Source organism: Cornus florida, unplaced genomic scaffold, assembly GCF_030987335.1.
Source record: "Cornus florida cultivar Cherokee Brave unplaced genomic scaffold, ASM3098733v1 CherokeeBrave_3.0.0_Hap2_Chr01, whole genome shotgun sequence".
In the NCBI taxonomy this organism is placed as follows: Eukaryota; Viridiplantae; Streptophyta; class Magnoliopsida; order Cornales; family Cornaceae; genus Cornus; species Cornus florida.
In genome coordinates, this window is record NW_026775571.1 from 78,223,710 (window position 1) to 78,244,609 (window position 20,900).

The 20,900-nt window shown below is 38.6% G+C and overlaps 1 protein-coding gene across 1 annotated transcript; it reads right to left on the reverse strand.

The window, feature by feature from the left end:
* Positions 1 to 7,600: 7,600 nt before the first annotated feature.
* Positions 7,601 to 11,013, reverse strand: LOC132302159 (endochitinase PR4-like). Its single transcript, XM_059799046.1, has 2 exons — positions 10,570 to 11,013; positions 7,601 to 8,004 (listed from the first exon to the last, which is right to left on the reverse strand). The coding sequence occupies exons 1-2, from the start codon at positions 11,003 to 11,005 to the stop codon at positions 7,601 to 7,603; spliced, it is 840 nt and encodes a 279-aa protein (XP_059655029.1). The 5' UTR covers positions 11,006 to 11,013.
* Between the last annotated feature and the right edge of the window lie 9,887 nt (positions 11,014 to 20,900).

The window sequence follows — 20,900 nt, forward strand, 5'->3', positions numbered from 1 at the left end:
TATTAAAATCGACTCGCTTAATTAAATATATCACATAAATATTTTATTTTTTTGTTAATGTCACTTTATTTAGATGTCTTATCAGACCGTGTTGTATCATGTTTAGTCATAACCTATTTATTAATAAGTTATGCATATTGTGTCATTTTACTTGTTTGTGTCAAGTGGGTTATTATAATTATACAAACAATGAGGTTGAGTTGTCCGGATCATAGGAAGAATTTCACGAGCTCATTAATTCATGTTATATTAAAAATTAAAGTTTAGTTTGGTTTTAGTTTCTTAAAAAAAAATATTAATAATTTCACAATTTTATGAAATCAAATCCATTTTTACTCTTTTCTAATAACCTTTTTTAAAAAAATTGTCAATTACATTCTAAGCCACTTTTTTAGGGGTGTCAAAATTTGACACGAGTTAAGCAGGTTTGGATTTAAATTAAACGGGTTTGGGTCGTAAATGGATCGACACAATTAACTCGTTTAATTAATCATGTCGTGTTTGGGTTGAGAGATTCAGTTCCCGTAACCTGTTTATACACGTTTAACTATAAATCTCATAAATAAATTTCTATTTAAGTTCCAAAATTACTATTTAAACTTGTGTCTTATAATTTACAGTTGTGTAAACTAGAGGCTATTTAGTAATTTGGTTGAATTGAATTTATATTTTTTTAGTATTTATATTATTAATAATTTAAATAATATAATATTTTATTTTTGTAAATAGATTATTAAACGAGTTACACGTGTAACCCATTTAATAAACAGGTCGAGTTAATGTTGATAGTTCTTGACATAATTATTAAATGAGTCGTATTCAGGTTTAGCTGTTTTGTAGAATATACTTAAATCGGTATGACACGATTACGACCCGCGAATACGAATTGACACCCCTACACTCTTTAAAAGCATGCAACTATCCTTAAAAAATAAATAAATAAATTAACCTAATTTTGACGGTTTTGTAGTAAACCCAAGTGGCTTTCTATTTAATACGGAGTACATTTTTGTCAAAATTGAGAAATTATTAAATGGTGCTAGAACATGATTCAATTTAATTAAAAATCTTTAAATATAATAAAAAAGGCTCAAAATAAAATATTATAAAAATATCTAAATATGAATTTAAGTGCAGACTATGTCGGGTCGTGAACATAATTCGTAATATCAATTATAATCGTGATATAATAAATTCAGACAAAGTCAATATTCATACGAGATACATAGTCGTAAGAGGTGTCGGCTCCTTTCATATTTTTCAATTTTCATTTGACTGGTGACTGGGGCCAAACATTCCGTAATCCAGAATGTCATTCATTATGAAAGGTCCATTTTGTTTGTCTTTTATATAAAAAGTCACCCCTCTCCACGCAATGCCTTGACATGTTTACTCTTGGCTGCTCCTTTTCATTTGACCTTTTCAAGCTTTATACCATTCAACATTGAGCGTTATACATACTCAAATAGTAATCCAGAAGAAAACAGAGAAATTGTCGGCCTACGAATGTGGTTTCGATCCTTCCGGTGATACATAAATATGACATAAATATGGTTTGAATGCGTGAGGGATACAAATAGTATTTTAAATTGAATATTTTATTTTATGATTAGACATTTGAAATATGGTATGGAAACGATTAAAATACATTTTTAACATTTTTAGAATGCAACATGTGTTTTGTAATTATATATATATATATTTTTTAAAAATAGGACTCAATTCAATTTAAAATATATTTTGGGCTAATTAAGAATATAAAATTTACGAAAATAAAAATAATAAACATCTAGCTATAAGTTCCAAATTAATAATTTTACTTATAATTATATTGATAAAATGACAAAAAAAACAATATATATATTTATATATATATATAATAATATGTATTAAAGGATAAATTGCACCGATACCCCCTGAGATTTCGGTCAACGCCACTCAGCAACTGGTCAATTACTTTGTTTATATTGACACTCTCCGAAATTTTAAAGGTCATAAATGCTCTGAATTTTTTATTCAATTTTATTTAAAAAAAAATCAAGCATGTTATATGATAAAAATAACCCCCCAAACAAAAGGACATAGGGGGGATATTTTAAATTTTTAAGAATTTATGTAAATACACCCACTAAAATTACAATTCGTCGCCACTACTTTTTTTTAAAATTTTAAAAAATTTATGAAAAAAAAACTTCATTTAAATTACAAAAATGAACCCACTATATAAGGTTGCCCCTACAAATTAAAAAGCTGTCACCCCTCACAAAAATTCCTGTGTCCGTCACTGTAGATACGTATATGTGTGTGTGTGTGTGTGTGTGTGTATATATATATATAATATATATATATAGTTGTATATAGGTAGTTAGAAAAGGCATTCAGGTAATTTCATGATTTAAAAATAATTGTTGACTAGTCAAAGGGTATTTAGGTCTTTTTCCATGCCAAGAGGGGTGTGGATGTATGATTTTGAAATCTCTAGGGATGTCAATATAAACAAAGTCGTTGATCAGCCTCTGAGTGGCATTGATCGAAACCTCAAGGGCGTCAGTGCAATTTATCCTATATTATATTATTATCTTTTGATATGAATAATGTCGTACCCGTGTTTTAATTTTTTTTTTTTTTAATAGATTTCTTGTATAAAAATTATTAAATTTTAATAAAAAAAATTAAATAAAAAGAGTTTACGAGAGAGCTCTGTTGATAAAATTATTCTTATAATATATATATATGTCACAAAAGATTTGTTATCCCTCCATGTCCAATCAACTATTTTATCCAAAATGCATCATTAGTAGAAAGGAAAAAAAATAAATAAATAAAAGTGAAACTATTATTTGTTTCCAAATTTATCCCACAATCATGTATAGGGGTGCACATGGTTCAGATTGAACCGATTTAAAAATATTTTGTAACCAAATCATTTTTAACTGGTCTATATAAAAAATAGAACCGAATAGAATCGTGAAATCAACGGAACCAAACCAAATCAAACCGTGAGAAAATGGTTTGATTCAATTCGGTTCCACGGTCCTAGACTTTTTTATAATTCAATCTAATATATATGTAAAATAAAAAACCAAATTTTCTTATTATGATAATATAATAATAATATTTCAAAATCAAGTGATTGTTCAGCATAACTATTTTATGTAGTTTGATAAAAACGAAAAATGAGAAGATAGATAATGATGTCCACCAAATAATATTAACAGAATCTCTCTTTAGAGACACAAACCACAAACAAGAAACACGGCCAAAGAAAAATCAAAAAATTATTTAGAGAAAAGGAACTGAATTAATTGTAATTTTATTGAATAATATTACAGGGTTATACATTCCTATATTTCCTATAATTTAGCTCACTCAGGATTCATTCCGGAAAATTTAACAATCACAACATCGAATTGTTATAAATGTGGAAATATGGGGGCTTGAGCTTGACTGTTACAAGAAGTAGTACCTTATCTGCTGCTATACTTCTTGAACCCTCCTCTACTTTACTCTTTTCCATTTGCAGGTTGATCAGAAAACATTCCTACTTACTTTTCTCATCCTCAAACCCTGATGCCTTCCCAGTTCTGCCCATAAAAAATGGCTCAGGCGAAGACTTGTTACTGTGCATGTCAAGACCGTGATAAGACCGGCCTGTTAAGAACTCTGCCCCCGACTTGGCTTTATCTTTAGTTGGCTTGTCCTGAACCTGCAGAGACTTCTCTGTTGCAGTTGCTAAAGCAAGAGCTCCATCTTTATCTTCCTCAACATTCTCTGGTTGTGCACACATCCAAATTAAATAAAAGCAATTGCAATATGTACAATGTTGCCAGCAATGCACTAGAAAACCAACTTGGAAGAAGGGAATTTTTTTTTTTTTTTTTTTTTATAATAAAAAAAGAAAAAAGAAAAGAAAAAGAAACCTGTCCCTACTATGTTATTTCCATGTAAAACATTGGATAAAGTTTTTCATGAACTCTTCTTATATAAACAATACTTTTTCTTCTTTCCATATTCTGGTGTTCAGAAGTTTCAATTTAATTTCTCTGTGCTTAATATGCATAATAAACACAGATGTAAGCACATGTGCAGACATGTTGTTTAGAAGTAGGTGACACACACATGCACACACGCACACAAAAATATAAGAACTAGGTGCGTGTACAAATATTTTTTTCCTTTTTGAGAAATGTTTAATATGTACACATGACATTGTAAATCTTCAAGATACAATACGAACGCAGACAGTAGTGCATGTGTAATATATGTACACATGCATGTGTACATATATTTTTTCCTTTTTGAAACTGCTTGCTTCCACTTGCTCTCAAAAAGTACCAAGCAACTAATAAAACAGAACGTCCAGAAAAAAAAAAAAAAATCACAAATTTATTCCATTGTCCATTTAGCTAATAAGCTGTGGTGCATCTACCGGCAGCAAAAACTCTTTTTCACATCAGATCTTTCAATTAGCACAAAGAAAGTAATTTTTTTCAAAATTTGTCATGCTCTATGATAATATTGAATAAAGTTTGTTTTAATTAACAAAATAATATAAAACAACTAAAACCTAGGTTCACCAAAGTTGAAGTTTTCCCTTCTATTTTATTCCTAAAGAAGTCATAACCACATTTAAGGGGAAAAAGATAATTACCTTGCGGGTCTGAATCTTCTACATATCCACCTTGAAGGAAGGAAAATCTTGCTTCTTCTGAATGTAGCCTGTGCATTGACTTCCTCTGGGTATAAAAAGAAAATAATTTAAGCAACTAAAATGGATGAAACACAACAATTTTATGGATAATCAACAAGTTCTGTAAACATGATATGAAACGCAATAATTTTATGGGTAATCAACTAGTTCTCTAAATATGACTTTTGGACAACATATCTCTGCACATATAATCAATCTTACATTAGGTTTACATTCTATAGCCTAACAAGCTTTATTGGAAAATATTAACTCTCACTGCGCTATCATACCGGGTTATGCGTTTTAAAATCTAATTTGCACATCTATTAACCAGTGTGATTCTCGTTAGTTGAGGGTGTTGTGAGGGATGGACTATGTACAGATCTACTCTTTTACCATTATTTGCACAAATTGGTTACTTCAGACACGGACCTATCACTGTGCCAAGCAATGGTCACTCGAGTCGAATTTGCAAATGTCACTTTAATTTAATATTTTCTTTTCAAACTATTTCTGCAGCCTGATGTGTGAATTGGAAAATTAGAAGTTTGGCCAATGGAGATCAGTTGAGAATTTCAGATACATAACGCTGAAGGAGGAGCTAAAGTTCAGAAGAAATATGGGAGTAAAATAAAGCCAAAGATAAATACACATGCCTTCATCATTAACTATGAGATATCATTAGAGAGAAGAAATATTCAAATAAATAGGTTCAGAAAAGAGAAAAGTAAAGGAACTGTGGAACCAAAAACCCTAAGAAGAACCATTCTCCAACAATAAATCAATACTATACCCCAAACCTAAAAACGAAAAAAAAAAAATAATAAGGCAACGGCCTTATCCTCTTCTAACATCAGACTAGGTGTGATCCCCATGTGGTCAGACACAGCATACAAAATCCTGGAGCTGCGTTGAAATATGTATTGGACTTGTCAATAATATCACGATTGCCCAATTGACGCTTGCCTACTGTTAAGAAACTAAACTAGGGGAGATACCATAAAATCAAAGCATTTAAGGGTGTTAACTAGTGCATGTTAAGAAACTAAACTAGGGGTGCTAAGCCAGGAAACCAAAGAATTAGGGAGACCTAAGTTTTGGTCATATTTTCGCACAAAGGGATGGCTCTCAGACTCAAACCTATGTCCTCACGCTTGCATGAGATAAAAGTGATTATGCGAAAATATTGCAAATTAAAGTACAATTAGTTGAAAAAGAAGAATTATAATGAAGTCTAAACTGGGAGTATGAACCATAAACAGGAAGTGTAATCTATGTGGTACCTGTTGAAAGCTAACATGGCTTCAAAAGGAGTAATAACAGGAGCCAAAAACTGTTTGCTATCCAGAAGAGCAGTTTGCGGACAAGAGACATATATTAAAATGTCACACTGCCAAAAACAGAAAACTTTAATTACAACCTCAATACCTTCATAACCACTAGCAAAAGCAGACACTAATCTGCAGCCATGTATGAGGTATACCTCAGGAAAGTTGGCAAGTTTTGCAGGGTTTGGTCTTCCCATAACAAGAGTTTAGGCCTTTTTACCAGCTCCTGTAATCAACTCTTTCATTTGATGAATCATATGAAGGTAACCAGCTGCAATAACAGTTCCAGTATAAAATATCTAGTCTTCTAGCATAACAAAAGGCGCACAAAAAGAGTTAAATAATGGCTGGAAATCCAAGTTTATATACCATGACAACATTTTTGGAACAATATAATTATTAAAAATAAGTTGAGAAATCAATTTTTCATTTTAAAAAAAATCAAAATAATAAAATTGTGTGGGCGCATTAGATGAACGGATAAAAAAAAATGAGTGGATCTTATTACTATGCACATGGTTCGATTTGTCAAAATTAATCAGCGGATCAATATCCAAGAAGTTCGTAAAATGATAACAACAAAGGGAAAGATAAATAGATAAATAAATAAATAAATAAGGAACTCTATAGTACCAGAACAATCTAGAATCAAAACCAGGAACCATTGTCCAACATGGTTTTTCCACTAATCAATAGAATAAAAATTTATACATAATGGGCGACAGATGAGAAATTATACCCTAATCAATATACCAGCAATACAATCAATATTAGAACGCCTCCTATCTATCTAATTCAGGAGGTATCTCCTGCTATTCAAAAGGAAAAGTGTATGTAAGGATGTAAAGGCAAATTATATATATGGTCCAAATCCCATTAAAGTTTCATGCAGTAAGGATGTAAAGGCAAATTAGGGTAACAGTTGTAGCCTGTGCCACTGGACCAAAGAGAGAAGGAAAATTATATATATATGGTCCAGTGGCGCAGTTAAAAAAAAAATAATAAAAATAAATAAATAAATAAAGAAGAAGAAGAAGAAGAAAAAGAAAAAAGAGGAAAAAAAAAAAAAAAAAAAAAAGGCCCACTTTAAATTTACAGCAACAACAATAATGCAATCCATTCACACCCAATGACTTAGCCTTAGGCCTGGTGTGAAAGAGGAAGATGAAAAGAAAAAAAATATCTTAGTAGTGTTTTGCAGATAATTCCTATTAATTAGCTATTATCAGAGATATATAGCCTAGGTCTAACAAAACATGGCCAGAAGACTAGTTCGGAAATCAAAACTACTCTTAATTTTAATTGTTCTGCTTTAGTTCTTTTCATCTCCTAATCTTTCTTTTATGCACGTTAAATAATGTATAAATGCAAAAAATTTATTGCTATAGGATGAACCAAACAATACATTTCGATTCATATTACTTATTTCAATCCCTTCTAAATCATATATCAAAGCAAGTAGTCGAAGAGTATATGATTAGGTCCAAAATATAGGAAAGTATCAATAAGAACCTAAACAAAATTTTCAGACTGCTCTTTATTGTCTATTAATTCATTTAATAGAACAACTTTAATATGTGACCTAGCAGCAGAGATTATCGTCCAGGGCGACACCAAGTTTGTTGTAGTAGTCTGTGTAATACACCACACGAGCGTTAACAGCGTTAGAGTTTCCACCACCACATTCAAGACCATTAATGGCACGGATTGTTGCCCCGAACCCTTGTCCGATGACAGAGTGAACATGGTTCATCCAAAACCATAAGGCCGTCTTGAACGACACAACTGCGTCTGAGGCCACAATGTCTGGGTTGCCTAGTCCATCAAACCCGATAGCTTGTCCGGCTGGACCATAATTGTAGTTCCATGATAGCTGGATAGGTCCTCGGCCATAGTAATACTTGCCTGCTACACATCGATACTGTGTATTTGTTTCCTGGCAGTAGTCCTTAGAGACACCATCTATTTCTTCAGTATAGCAAAAATCTGCGCAAACAAAAGATTTAATTAATAAATTTACTTGTTATAATATTCACGATTATGATCAAAGTTTATTACTAGCTTGTATATGTTGAAAATAAACTTGATTTTAGAATTTTAGTTTTAATTAGTATTTTTAAGTATTTGATATACATGATGCATGTGTGCATTTCATGTTAGTGGGGTAGTAAATGGTGTTGATGGAGAAGGTTATGTAAGACTAAGAGGTATGTGAATTAAGTCTCTTAAATACTATGTTAGTGGGAATTTGTATTTGCGTTAGTGGAAGATATGAGAGTAAAGTCTACTAAATACTATGTTAGTGGGATTAGTGGGAGTAATTGGGCATTGAAATATAATTGGTTACATATGTCTTAGAGCCTATATAAACTCATGTACTATACCTATTTTATGTGGGGAGAAAAGTTAAATGAGTAGAAGAATAAGATGAAATAGTATAAGTGAAGTAAAAAGTGTTTTTCTCCATTTTTATTCTATTCCAAATAGAATAGTGTTGTGTGTGTAACTAGGCCACTATTTCCAACAAAGTGGTATCAGAGCAAAAGCCAACAAAGTGGTATCAGAGACAGATTCTATGTTCAGAGTCTAGACGATCCTGAAGGCCTGATGAAGTTGATCCTAGAAGGTTCAACATTTGAAGGAAAAACATGTTTCTCCGAGATGCTGATGAATAGGAGAAAATGTATTTTCTTAGTGAGAAGATGATGTTCTCTAATTACAAGAGAATGAGAATCATCATGACTTCATACCTCAAAGCATGTGATTTGTGGGATGTTGTTGGAGGAGAGCCAAAGAATGGCATGCCCAACAAGCTTCGTGAAAAGAAAGAAGAAAAGGCATTGGTAGTGTTGCAAAAAGCAATACATCAAGAAATTTGGAAATAGTTTGGAGAGTCCAAAACTCCAAGTTGTGTTTGGAAGATGCTTGAGGCCATCACTTCCATTCATAGAGGTAAATCACTACCCATAGAGTATTAGGTACAATGCTTTGAGGATGATGAGTTTATGAAGGTTGATTATGAAAGTTTAAAGGACAAATTTATGGAGAATGAAAAGGCGTACAACACAAATGAAGTTGAAGAAATTGAAGATTCAAAAGTTGAAGACCAAAGTGAAATGGTGAATAAGGAAGAGATAAAGAAATGTGTTGAAAAAAAGATTAAAAAAGTGGAAGAGATTGAAGTGGAAAGAGAAATTAAAGAAGGAGAAAATGCTAAAGAAAAGGCAAAAGTTGATGAAATTGGTGAGTTAACAATTTCAGGTATAGTTCCAAATTCCACTTTCATAGAAGTTAGGTATAACTTATTTGATAAAATTTTGATTTCTTCATATTCATCTCAATTGGAAAACGAAATCAAATATTATGATAATTATGTTCATGTGGTGGAGAATAACGAACTTCTCTTAAAGAAAGTTGTTCCAAAGAAGTACGAGATTGAAGCCCAAGATGATAAGAAATTCTCAAATTATTTTTAAAAAAATAGTTTGAAGAATTTTGTAATTGATACAGGTTGGGTGAATATGGAGTTATTTTTTTACTCTAAAAAAGAAACATATGTAAAGTTAAAGAGTCATAAAAAATTCAAGAAGAAAAAAGATCAATGGTGCGTTTGTATAAAGAGAATGATATATGATTATGTGAAGACATCAAACAAGCATTTGAAGATTTTTCACAAGCCATATACATCAATGGAAATGGCCAAGAAGATTGTTACAGATGAAGGAGATGGAACTCAAGACAAAGTAACAAACTTTTGATCGAGCCCCCAAGATCAAAAAGAAGCTTACTTTCAAGTTACAAAATCAAGTTAAAAAGGGGGTGTTGAAAATAAACTTGATTTTAGAATTTTAGTTTTAATTAGTATTTTCAAGTATTTGATATACATGATGCATGTGTGCATTTCATGTTAGTGGAATGGTAAATGGTGTTGATGGAGAAGGTTATGTAAGACTAAGAGGTATGTGAATTAAGTCTCCTAAATACTATGTTAGTAGGAATTTGTATTTGCGTTAGTGGAAGACATGAGAGTTAAGTCTACTAAATACTATGTTAGTGGGATTAGTGAGAGTACTTGGGCATTGAAATGTAATTGGTTACATATGTCTTAGAGGTTATATAAACTCATGTACTATACCTATTTTATGTGGGGAGAAAAGTTAAATGAGTAGAAGAATAAGATGAAATAGTAGAAGTAAAATAAAAAGTGTTTTTCTCCATTTTTATTCTATTCCAAGTAGTATAGTGTTGTGTGTGTAACTAGGCCATTATTTCCAACAAAATGGTATCAGAGCAAAAGCCAACAATATATGATATTCAAATTACTATATATAGCAAAGCTTTATTAGCAGTTAAAAACTTCAATTTTTTTGCCTATGTGTGCATGCTTATATTTATTGACGCACAAGCACATACATATTTCTATGCCAATACTTTATACTTGTACCAAAATGTGCTACAACCCTTTTAAACACTTTATGATGCGCTGTGTGTGTATATATATGTAATGTATTTATGTAGATGTTGGTATGTGTTATGAACTTGAAATCTTACGTCCAGGTTCATGTGTTGTATGTGCAAAGAAAGCTGCAATCTCGCGCTTTGAGTCATCAGCAGAGCCGGAGCCAAATTGAGAATAAGCATTGGCAGCATCAATGAATGCAGCTCTGGTGTAGAAGCTCTTTCCGGCACAACCTGCGCCGGCTTGGCCGATGATGTCATTGAAGAATGCGTCGGTCACAATATCAGCCACCGAGCCACCACCGCTAGGAGTAGGAGTAGTAGGCGTGGTGGTGCCAGTGTAAGGACCGGCTTGGCAACCGTCTCCGCAATAGTCATTGCCAGTGCCACAGTACCCATACTTACTGCAGCACAGACCCGCGGTGCAACCGCAGTTCTGAGCCACCACGGATTCCAGCAGAGATCCGGCCAGAATTCCGGCCAGAATAAGTGTGATGAGTAAGGTCTTTTCTAAATTGAAAGCAACCATGTTGAAAAGAAGTATATATTGTTACAAATGTGTGCTGTAATGATTAGGTTGGGACATGCGGAGGTATTTATAATGCGAAGTCAATGAAAAGTTTGGGACGCAATTTTCAGAAGGTTACTGTAGGTGCAAAATTTCACCCAACCAATAATGATTAGGAGAAATAAAACAACTCACTCAACAAACAATGAAAATAAACAAGAACAGTATATAGAGAAGCGTAGAATTGCTTGATCCCGTTATTGGAGGTCTAAGCCCCTATTTATATACAAAAGATTGTAAAATTATGGTAGGACTCGCGTTGCTTGCCCTCCAATTCTTTCTATATAAACATTCTTTACTAATAGAGTTCTTTCCGTTGTCTAATTTTTCATACATAGAACTTGCCTTGTACAGAACTTCCTATCTCAGAATTTTCCTTCTACGGTAAATCCTTCAACTGATAGGACTTGTGCATTCTTGAATAACTGGGCTGAACATACTCTGATCCGGCTGGGCTTGAGTAACGGACCAGATGTTTAAATATTAACCAGTTGGGCCGATGACCTCTTGATTCGGCCTTGATGGAGGCTGGAGGACAAATAACAATGGTCTTGGGCTAAAAATACCCTCAATTTGGGCTTGAGCATGATGGGCCTTATATGTCCTTGGAGTGTAGATATGTGTAGTGATGACGTGTGCGCTTTTTATTGGAGGGAGTTTTTTTCCCTCCACACTTTGCCCCAAATTTCATTTTTAATTGAGTGACGGCTCCCATTAAAGAGGGAATTGAAACCAGTTTTTTACTTTACTTCAGAAACGGTTCAAGGTCTTTCATTATTACTCCGTCATACAAGATTCTGCAAGAGTTACATTCGCCCTCGCTGCACTCCTGCGTTCTTCATTCTATCGCCTTGTCAGGTTAGTTTTTTTTCGCATCTTTCTCTTCAACCTTTCATTATGAGTACTTCATCTACTCCCGAACGTATAGACATTGGGGATTCTGAATCCACACCTTCATCTTCCCCCGTTCGCATTAGGGCTCCCCCTCCTAGGGTTTCTACAGATCGTCTTTCGTTGAATCAATTAGGTACTTCCCCCCTTCCAGCCGAGACATCCACCTCAGGCTCTGATAATGTTCTTACTCATGAAGAGAGGAAAGCAATCATCTCTATTCGCCGCATCAAGTTCTCTATTGCTTCGGTAATGGAAGAATTTGATATTCCCGAGGGAGTAGAAATTGCAGAATATCCCGAGGGTGCCGATTTTACCTCCGGCGAGGGAATTGAAGAGAGTGAATTGCTTCTTTCGGTAGGGCATCTTAACGCCCTTCAGTTCCCTCTTCATCCCTTCTATCATTTAGTTTTCAACAAGTTAGGTCTTGCCCCCCTTCAGGTAAATCCTAATTTCTTTCGTATCCTTTCGGCACTGTTGGTGCGTCGGAAATTAGAGGCTCTGGATTTGACCTTTGCCGACCTTCTGCTTACTTACAATATATCTAAGCATGGGACCGAGCCTAGTCGCTTCTTTTTTACCTCTCCCCTTCATCAGAGGATATGCACGAACCTTCCTTCATCCGAAAAGAAGTGGAAAGAAAGGATGGTTATAGTTAAAGGAAAATGGTTCGTGCCCTAATCAATTACGCTCCCCATCCCACGCAAGTTCGGGAAATTAGGTATAGAATACTTAACCTCCCTTCATACCAAGTGTTCTGGCTGTTTTCCTTGCCAAGTCTTAATGTTTCGCCGTACTTATGAGTTTCTTGGTGTTTTTTCAGCTACATTCCCATCCTCCGCAGCAAGGAACAGACTTTCTTTTCTTGAGGAACGAGTCTGGAGTGACCCCTCGCCTATCGAGGACCTGCTAACTTCTTCAAACCTCAAGGATATCGCCTCCAGTACTGTTGCTGCAGACCTCATAAATCTGTCTCTACCATCTTTTGACAGTTTCCCCATGACTGAAGAGGAGATACGGATGGCTGAGGCTTTAAAAAAGAAAGCCGAAGATGCCCAAACCTTGGTCGTTATTAGATCTACTGAGGGTGAGGTGGAGGCTGAGGAACCACCAATGAAGAAATCTCGCCTCAACCCCCCATCCTCTGGCAAGGGCAAGGTCCCTTCTAAAAGCAGAGGGAAAAAAGCTAGAGAGGCCGAACCTGAAGATGAAGTCAGGGCATTTATTCTGGCTGAGACTGGGGCTCCTTGGACTCCTTCCTTCACTAGGGCTGACAAGTCAGTCCTACATTCAGGGGATTCTGTGATCACAGACCCTTCAGCTGCACTGGCGGTGGCTCGAGGGATGTGGCTCCCAAAGGACGAGGAAGCCATTAGCCAAATGGGGTTGGAACAACTACTCCCCTCTACCCCCGTCCGGGCTATAGAGGTTCGCATTGCTCCTTCAGAATTATGTTACTCTTGCTTGCTTATGTTTCCATTTATGCTCATATTTGTTCCTCTGTTATACAGAGTCTATACCACACCATGGCCCTCTGCGCCACTGCTGAAGCCCAATCCCTCTCCATCAAGAAGTTGGAAAAGGATCTTGACAATGCAGAGAAGAGGGCCACCACTGCCTCTACCAATCTGAAGATAGCTTCTGAAGCCAAGGATGTGTATAAGAGGCAGTTGGCAGCCTTTGAGGCTAAGGTGGATTCTCTTTAGGCCGAAGTTCAACGCCTGACCGAGGCTCTTACTACTTGCTTCAAGGCGGGGAAGCAAATGCAGGGGCGCTACTCCTGTCTGGCCCACCTGGCTAGTGCTAAAGCGTTCCGATCTGGCTATAATCAGGGCTCAGGCCCTAGGACGATGGACCCGGACACTTTTGACAAGCAGGTGGGGGTGCACTTCCCATATGATGAAGGGCCAGAGGCTTTGGAAGCTGAAATCCGCTTTGCCGAGATGGTGAAGGCACACCTGAAGGTTACTCCTAGCTCTTCTGCCCCTGTGGCTTCAATTCCTCCTACCCCAAGTCCTACTGTAGTGGATGCTTTTGAATCTACTCCCTTCGATCCGAAGAGGAAGTAGAACCATGTATTTTGTTTTTATTGACAGTATGTTTGGGATAATGAATATAATTTTTTGTTTTAGGCTTTCAATACCTGATTTGTTTTTGCTGTATGCTTTTGATACTGTTCATAAAACACATTGTCTTTATGCTTCGGATTTATGCTATCCGAGAAAAAGCAAGGATGGTGGGAAGAAGGAGATCCTTTTAACAGTTTAGTTGATATCTCAGGATGATTCATATGAACAATGATTTAATTGTTAAGTGAACTCTCCTTGCCTTTTACTTGCCTGCAGTAGACGTATACATACTCTTTCCTTCTCGTGTGTTCCTGATGTGGGGTGGATCATGATGAACTTATGATATATCCACATCCACAGGGTATTAAACACTTGGAGTCCGGAGGAAAGAGTTCTGATCCGGCCACCAGAGGTCTGAAGCGAATTATTCCTCGGCACTGAGTGTGGAGGAATATTGTTGAATAAGACACTTAGGGTCCAAAGCTGTCTCGGACACTTAGGATTCGAGGCGAATTGTCCCTCGGCACTGAGTCGTGGAGGAATAGTGCTGAATAGGACACTTAGGGTCCGAAGCTGTCTCGGACACTTAGGATCCGAGGCGAATTAAACACTCCCTGGCGCGGAGCCGGAGGGGAGGTTTTGCCGAGCCGGACACTTAGGGTCCGGAGCGAGATTTTTGCCGAGCCGAACACTTATGGTCCGAGGCGAGATTTTTGCCGAGCAGAACACTTAGGGTCCGAGGCGAGATTTTTGCTGAGCCAAACACCTAGGGTCCGAGGCGAATGACCTACTCCCCAGCGCTGAGCCTAAGGGTAGGTTTAAATGAATTATTCCCCGGCGCTGAGCCAGAGAGGAGGTTTTGCCGAGCCGGACACTCAAGGTCCGAGGCGAATGAACTACTCCCCGGCGCTGAGCCTGAGGGGAGGTTAAATGAATTACTCCCCGGCGCTGAGCCTGAGGGGAAGTTAAATGAATTACTCCCCGGCGCTGAATCTTAGGGGAGGTTTTGCCGAACCAGACACTTAGGGTCCGAGGCGAATGAACTACTCCACGGCGCTGAGCCTGAGGGGAAGTTTGTTTATATTTTTTCTCAAACAACTTATCATGAGGCCGAGGATTCAAAAATGATAAGAGGCCAAGAAAGCGAGTAACAGTGGCTGTGAAGTTTCCTATTTGTTGACTTTGGAGACTTTCCTCCTCCACTGATACTCCCTTCTTGGCAACCAAATGTTGTGGACCACGCATATATGAACCGCATTTCTTTTCTATTTCTATCCGATGTGGGATATAGACTAAATTTTGTCAAAAAGGTCGGTGTAAGGAATGCCTCTGGTATCGAGCTTGACAGCCTTAAATACCAGTGGGCCCTCCTTACACCGTAATTAACTATTTGAATATTCCCATATATAACAGAATGTAGCACATACTTTTTTGTCGATGTGGGATAGAAAGTTTTAAGCATAGGCCATAACTCATGTTTTTTTTTTTTTTTTTTTTTTTTTTCTTTTCTTTTCTTAAAAATCATTGTGACGAATGCTTTTTAGCAGCTTGCTTCTAATTGCATAAAAGCAGCTTGCTTCTAATTGCATAAAAATTGCATAGTGCTTCTAATTGCATAAAAATTGCATAGTGCGACTTGGCATGCATAAAAATTGCATAGTGCGACTTGGCATGCATAAAAGTTGTATAATCATAGAGTAGTATGACCCCCATTTTTATAGGAAGAAATAAATAGAGTAGAGTTGTACTGAATATAGAAGCAAAATAAATAAAAGTTTGGCTAACTGTGGACATACTCAGCCTTATTTGTGAAGAATTTGCAACAAAATTGACAAACTTAACTAATGGAAATACCTTTTAAGGTGTATTGCGTTCCAAGGACGCGCAATGGGACGTCCGCCAGTTTCGGCCAAACGATATGCTCCTTTCCCCACTACTTCGGTAACCCTGTAGGGTCTGGTCCAATTAGGTTCTAGCTTCTTTACATGAGCTGTCTCTTGCTTCAAAACCCAATCGCCTACCACAAGGCTCCTGAATCTGACGTGTTTGTTATAACTGTTACACACCTGCTGTTGGTATGCCGCGAGCCGAATTGCTGCTGCATCTCTCCTTTCATCCACAAGATCAAGGCTATGTTCGAGTTGTTGCTCATTGTTCCCTTCCAGTACCAAGGATGTCCGAAGGGTTGGGATTATGGACTCGGTAGGAATGACAGCTTCAGATCCATATGCCATAGCAAATGGGCTTTCTCCCGTGGGTTGTCTTGGAGTGGTTCGATCGGCCCAGAGCACTTGAGGGAGATTCTCGCACCATTTTGTCTTCAATTTCTCCAATTTTTTCTTTAAGCACCCAAATATCGTGCGATTAGTTATTTCAGCTTGCCCATTGCCTTGTGGATGACTAACTGCAGCCAATTTTTGCAGGATTCCATGTTCGCTAAAGAATTTTCTTGTACTTCTGTTATCGAGGTTCTTACCATTGTCCATTACGATGACTTTTGGTACCCCAAACCGGCAAATAATGTTGCTCCAAATGAAATGCTTTACTTCTTCATGGGTGATGCTAGAGAAGGCTTCAGCTTCCACCCACTTGGTGAAGTAATCCGTAGCCAGAAGCACATGCTCCTTTTTTTCCATGGTTTTGGGTAACGGTCCTACTACATCAATCCCCCATTGGGTGAACGGCCATGGATTAGCCATGGTGTGCAAACCTTCGGCAGGTTGATGCTTTATTGGACCACGGCGCTGACACTTGTCACATCTTCTTGAGTATTCTTCGGCATTCCGAGCCAAGTATGGCCAAAAATAACCTTGGGTTAGAATTTTGTGTGCAAGGGATCTTCCTCCCGAGTGATTTCCACAATCTCCTTCATGAATTTGTTTTAGAATTGTGAGAGCCTCAATAAGGGTTAAACACTTGAGATAAGGACCGGAGAATGACCTTCGGTACAACTGGTTATTGATGATTGAGTACTTAGCCGTGGTAAGCCTAAGCTTCCTTGCCTCAGCTTTTTGATTTGGGAGAACTCCCTCCTTGAGGTAGGCCTCGATTGGATCAATCCAGCATGGCTCGCGTGGAACTTCCGGGATCACCATCACCTCTTGCCGGGGATTAATGCTGGGTTCTTCGAGAACATCGATTGGAACAAGCCGAATCAACTCTTCGTCTGAAGATGATGTGGCTGCGGCCAATCGATCTGCTTCGGCATTTTCATCTCGTGGTACCTGATGGAATTCGATTTGATCGAACTCCCGGATAGCACTCTCTACAGCATCTTTGTATGACTTCATACGTTCCTCCTTAGGATAATAGTGCCCTGTCACTTGATTGATCACAAGCTGTGAGTCACTAAAAACTTTTAAACATCGTACTTGTAGCTGTTTAGCTAGCCGAAGTTAGGCAAGCAACGCCTCGTACTCGGCCTCGTTATTAGTAGGTGGGAAATCTAGCAAAATTGACTGCTGCAGCTTGGTACCCTCGGGTGTTGTGATGTCAATCCCGGCCCCTACCCTTTTCTGGTTGGAAGAGCCATCAACCCGTAACTCCCAGTACGGCTCTTGAAGTGTCGGTTCCTCAGATTGATCTTCATACTCTAGTAGAAAATCCGCTACTGACTGGCCCTTGTGAGATACCTTGGGTGCATAGGTGATATCAAAAGAGCTAAGTTCAATAGCCCATTTTGTAATTCAACCAGACAAGTCTGGTTTAGCTAGGATAGCCCGTATAGGGTGATTTGTAAGTACCACTATGCTGTGAGATTCGAAGTAATGTCGAAGTTTCCTCTTGGCATAAATTAACGCCAGGATTACCTTTTCCGTCTTGCTGTACCGTGTCTCGGCATCCGTCATCATTTTGCTTGTGTAAAAGATTGGGTGCTGAACCTTGCCTCCTTCTTTGATCAACACTGCACTTGTTGCTACAGCTGATACTGCCAAGTACAGGATGAGAGTGTCTCCGGGCGTTGGAGCAGAAAGGATTGGGGGTTTTGTCATGTAGCTTTTCAATTGATTGAGAGTTTCCTGCTGCTGAGGTCCCCACATATCTTTGTTTCTGGATCAAATAGCATCAAAGAAAGGTTTATACTTATCAGATAATCGGGATATGAACCGGCTGAGAGCCGCAATTCGGCCGGTTAGAACTTGCACTTCCCTGCGGGTTTTTGGCTCTTGGTTCTGTATGAGTGCCTTTGCCTGAGCTGGGCTTACTTCTATTCCTCTTTTATTTACAATGTGCCCGAGGAACTGTCCTGACGAGACGGCGAATGAGCACTTGGTGGGGTTCAGCTTCATATTGTACCTCTTGAGAGTATCAAAGACCTCCTAGAGGTGCTTCGGGTGGTCTTCTTTCCGTATACTTTTGACCACCATGTCATTGATATAGGCTTCAACTGTAATCCCCAGTAGATTATTAAAAATTTTATTGACAAGTCGCTGGTAGGTGGCTCCGGCATTCTTTAGACCGAAAGGCATCACTCTGTAGCAGTAAGTGCCCGTCTCTGTGATGAAAGCGGTTTTCTCCTCATCTTCAGGATTCATGGGAATCTGATTATAGCCGGAGTATGCATCGAGGAATGTAAGCCTCTCATAACCTGTCGTAGCATCCACCATTTGATCAATCTTGGGCAGAGGGAAGCTATCTTTTGGGCAAGCTTTGTTAAGGTTGGTATATTCTACGCATACCCTCCATTTTCCATTCTTCTTTTGAACGACTACTACATTTGAGAGCCATTGTGGGTATTGCACCTCTCGAATGAATCCTGCTTGTAATAGTTTATTTACTTCCTCGGCTATTATGCGATTCCGTTCAGGTGTGAACCGTCGGTGCCTCTGCTTGACTGGCCTGAATTCTGGGTTAACCCTCAAACTATGGCATGAAACCGTAGGATCGATCCCTACCATGTCCGAGTGATCCCAGGCAAAGACATCCGAATTGTACCGAATGACCCTGATCAATGCTTCCTTCTCTTCGGCTGTGCAAGATGAGCCAATGTAGGTGACCTTCTGAGGGTCTCCGAGGACTACCTCTATAGCTTCGAGGGACTCCTCGGTAAGTGCTTCAGCCTCAGCTTCTTCCTCTGCCTTGAGATACTTGGGCAGAGGATACTGTAACTGCTATTTGATTGCATCTTTGGGATTCGCCTCTAACTGAGGTGATTTCGACGCCTTCTTTGCTTCATGTAGCGTTAGCATGTAACATTCTTTTGCAGCCACCTGGTCTCCCCAGAGGTCGATGACCTCCCTGCCATCTGGGGATAAAAACCTCATTACTTGATGAAGGGTAGAGGGGACTCCGTTCATACGATGGATCCAACCTCTCCCCATAATGAGGTTATAAAATGGATGAATCTCCGTCACGACAAAGTTCTCCTTCAGAGTCCTCTTTGCTGCAGTAATGGATAGATCGATCACCCCAAGCGGATTCACCTTAGTACCATCAAATCCCATTAGGGGGCTGGAAGTTGGCCTGATGGACGATGGTGAAACCCCCAACTGATCCAAAGCTGCTTTTGTAATGATGTTGGCGCTACTTCCCGGATCTATCAGCACCCTCCTAATCATATAATTCGCTACTAGGAGGCTAATGACCAAGGGGTCCTCATGCGGGCGCTGGACTCTAGACAGATCATTGTTACCGAATCCAATGTTGATGCTGCCTGGTGCAACCGTGTTTACCGAAGACAATCTTCGTAACTTATGAGCCTCTCTCAGCCTGGATCTGTACAACTCTTTAGACTCTTCATCATCCTCTGACCTTCCGTGTATGGCATGGATAACCTTTACCTGACCGCCCTCTACCCGTCGAGGGTTAACCTCCCGAGGTTTTACGTACTCCTTCGTGGCGAGATACTCCACCAACTCTCCTCTCGCTATCATGCTTTCTACATGTCGCTGAAGGGACCTGCAGTCATTGGTGGTATGCCCATAGTCTCTATGGTAGGCACAATGTTTGTTTTTGTCCCTCTGCTCCAAGGGTTGTTTCATAGGCTGAGGAGTTGCGAACCTCGTCTTATTCTCTTGGAATAGGCGCGCTAAGGTAGTACGGAGAGGGGTAAGCCTGTCCTCTGTCCTTCGCCTCTTCTCAGGCGCTTGGGTGACTTGTGTGGCGGTATGAGGAACCTTCTGCATCCTTGTGCTTGCAGCTTTCTCTCGAGACTTGTTTTCCACTGTGACGAGGGTAGCGTGCTGTGCACGGTGGGCTACGTTTTCTTCCAACCGAATGTAGATTTGTGCCTTAGCGTTTAAAGTCTGCATATCCGGGGGGGAATATTTGATCAAGGATGTGTGAAACTTGGTTCCCTGGATCATTGCCAACTTAAATGTTTCGATTGCCGTGGCAGGGTGGCAATCTGCTATCTCCGAGGCCTCCATGTTAAACTTGGATAAGAAATCTTGCAGAGTTTCTCCTTTCCTTTGCCTTATGGTGAAAAGGCTGGCGATACTTTTCTTCTGCTTCTTATTTCCGTAATACTGGGCTAAGAACATAGTGCACAAGGTCTCATAATCAGGGATAGACTTGTGTGGCCTATTCCTGAACCATTCTAACGCTGCTCCGGTTAAACTGGTAGGAAAAACCTTACACATCCACGGATCGTTATGATCGTCCAGTGCCATCTTTTGCGCATAATGATCGAGATGCCGAGAGGGGTCTCCTGCCCCATCAAACTGGGTGAAGGATGGCATAGTGAACTTCATTGGTCTCTCCACAAGGTACACATCGTCAGTAAAGGGGGTTTTGACCAAGGAGTTCTTGTGCTTTCTAGCCATCTCGGCTGGTGTCTAAACTCTTAATAGCTTCTTTTCATCGAAGGCATCTTGTACGCGTGCGAACGCCATTGGACCATACTGTAAGCCTATGGCTGGACTCGGCCTGTTCGTCCTGTGTGCGACACGGGAGAT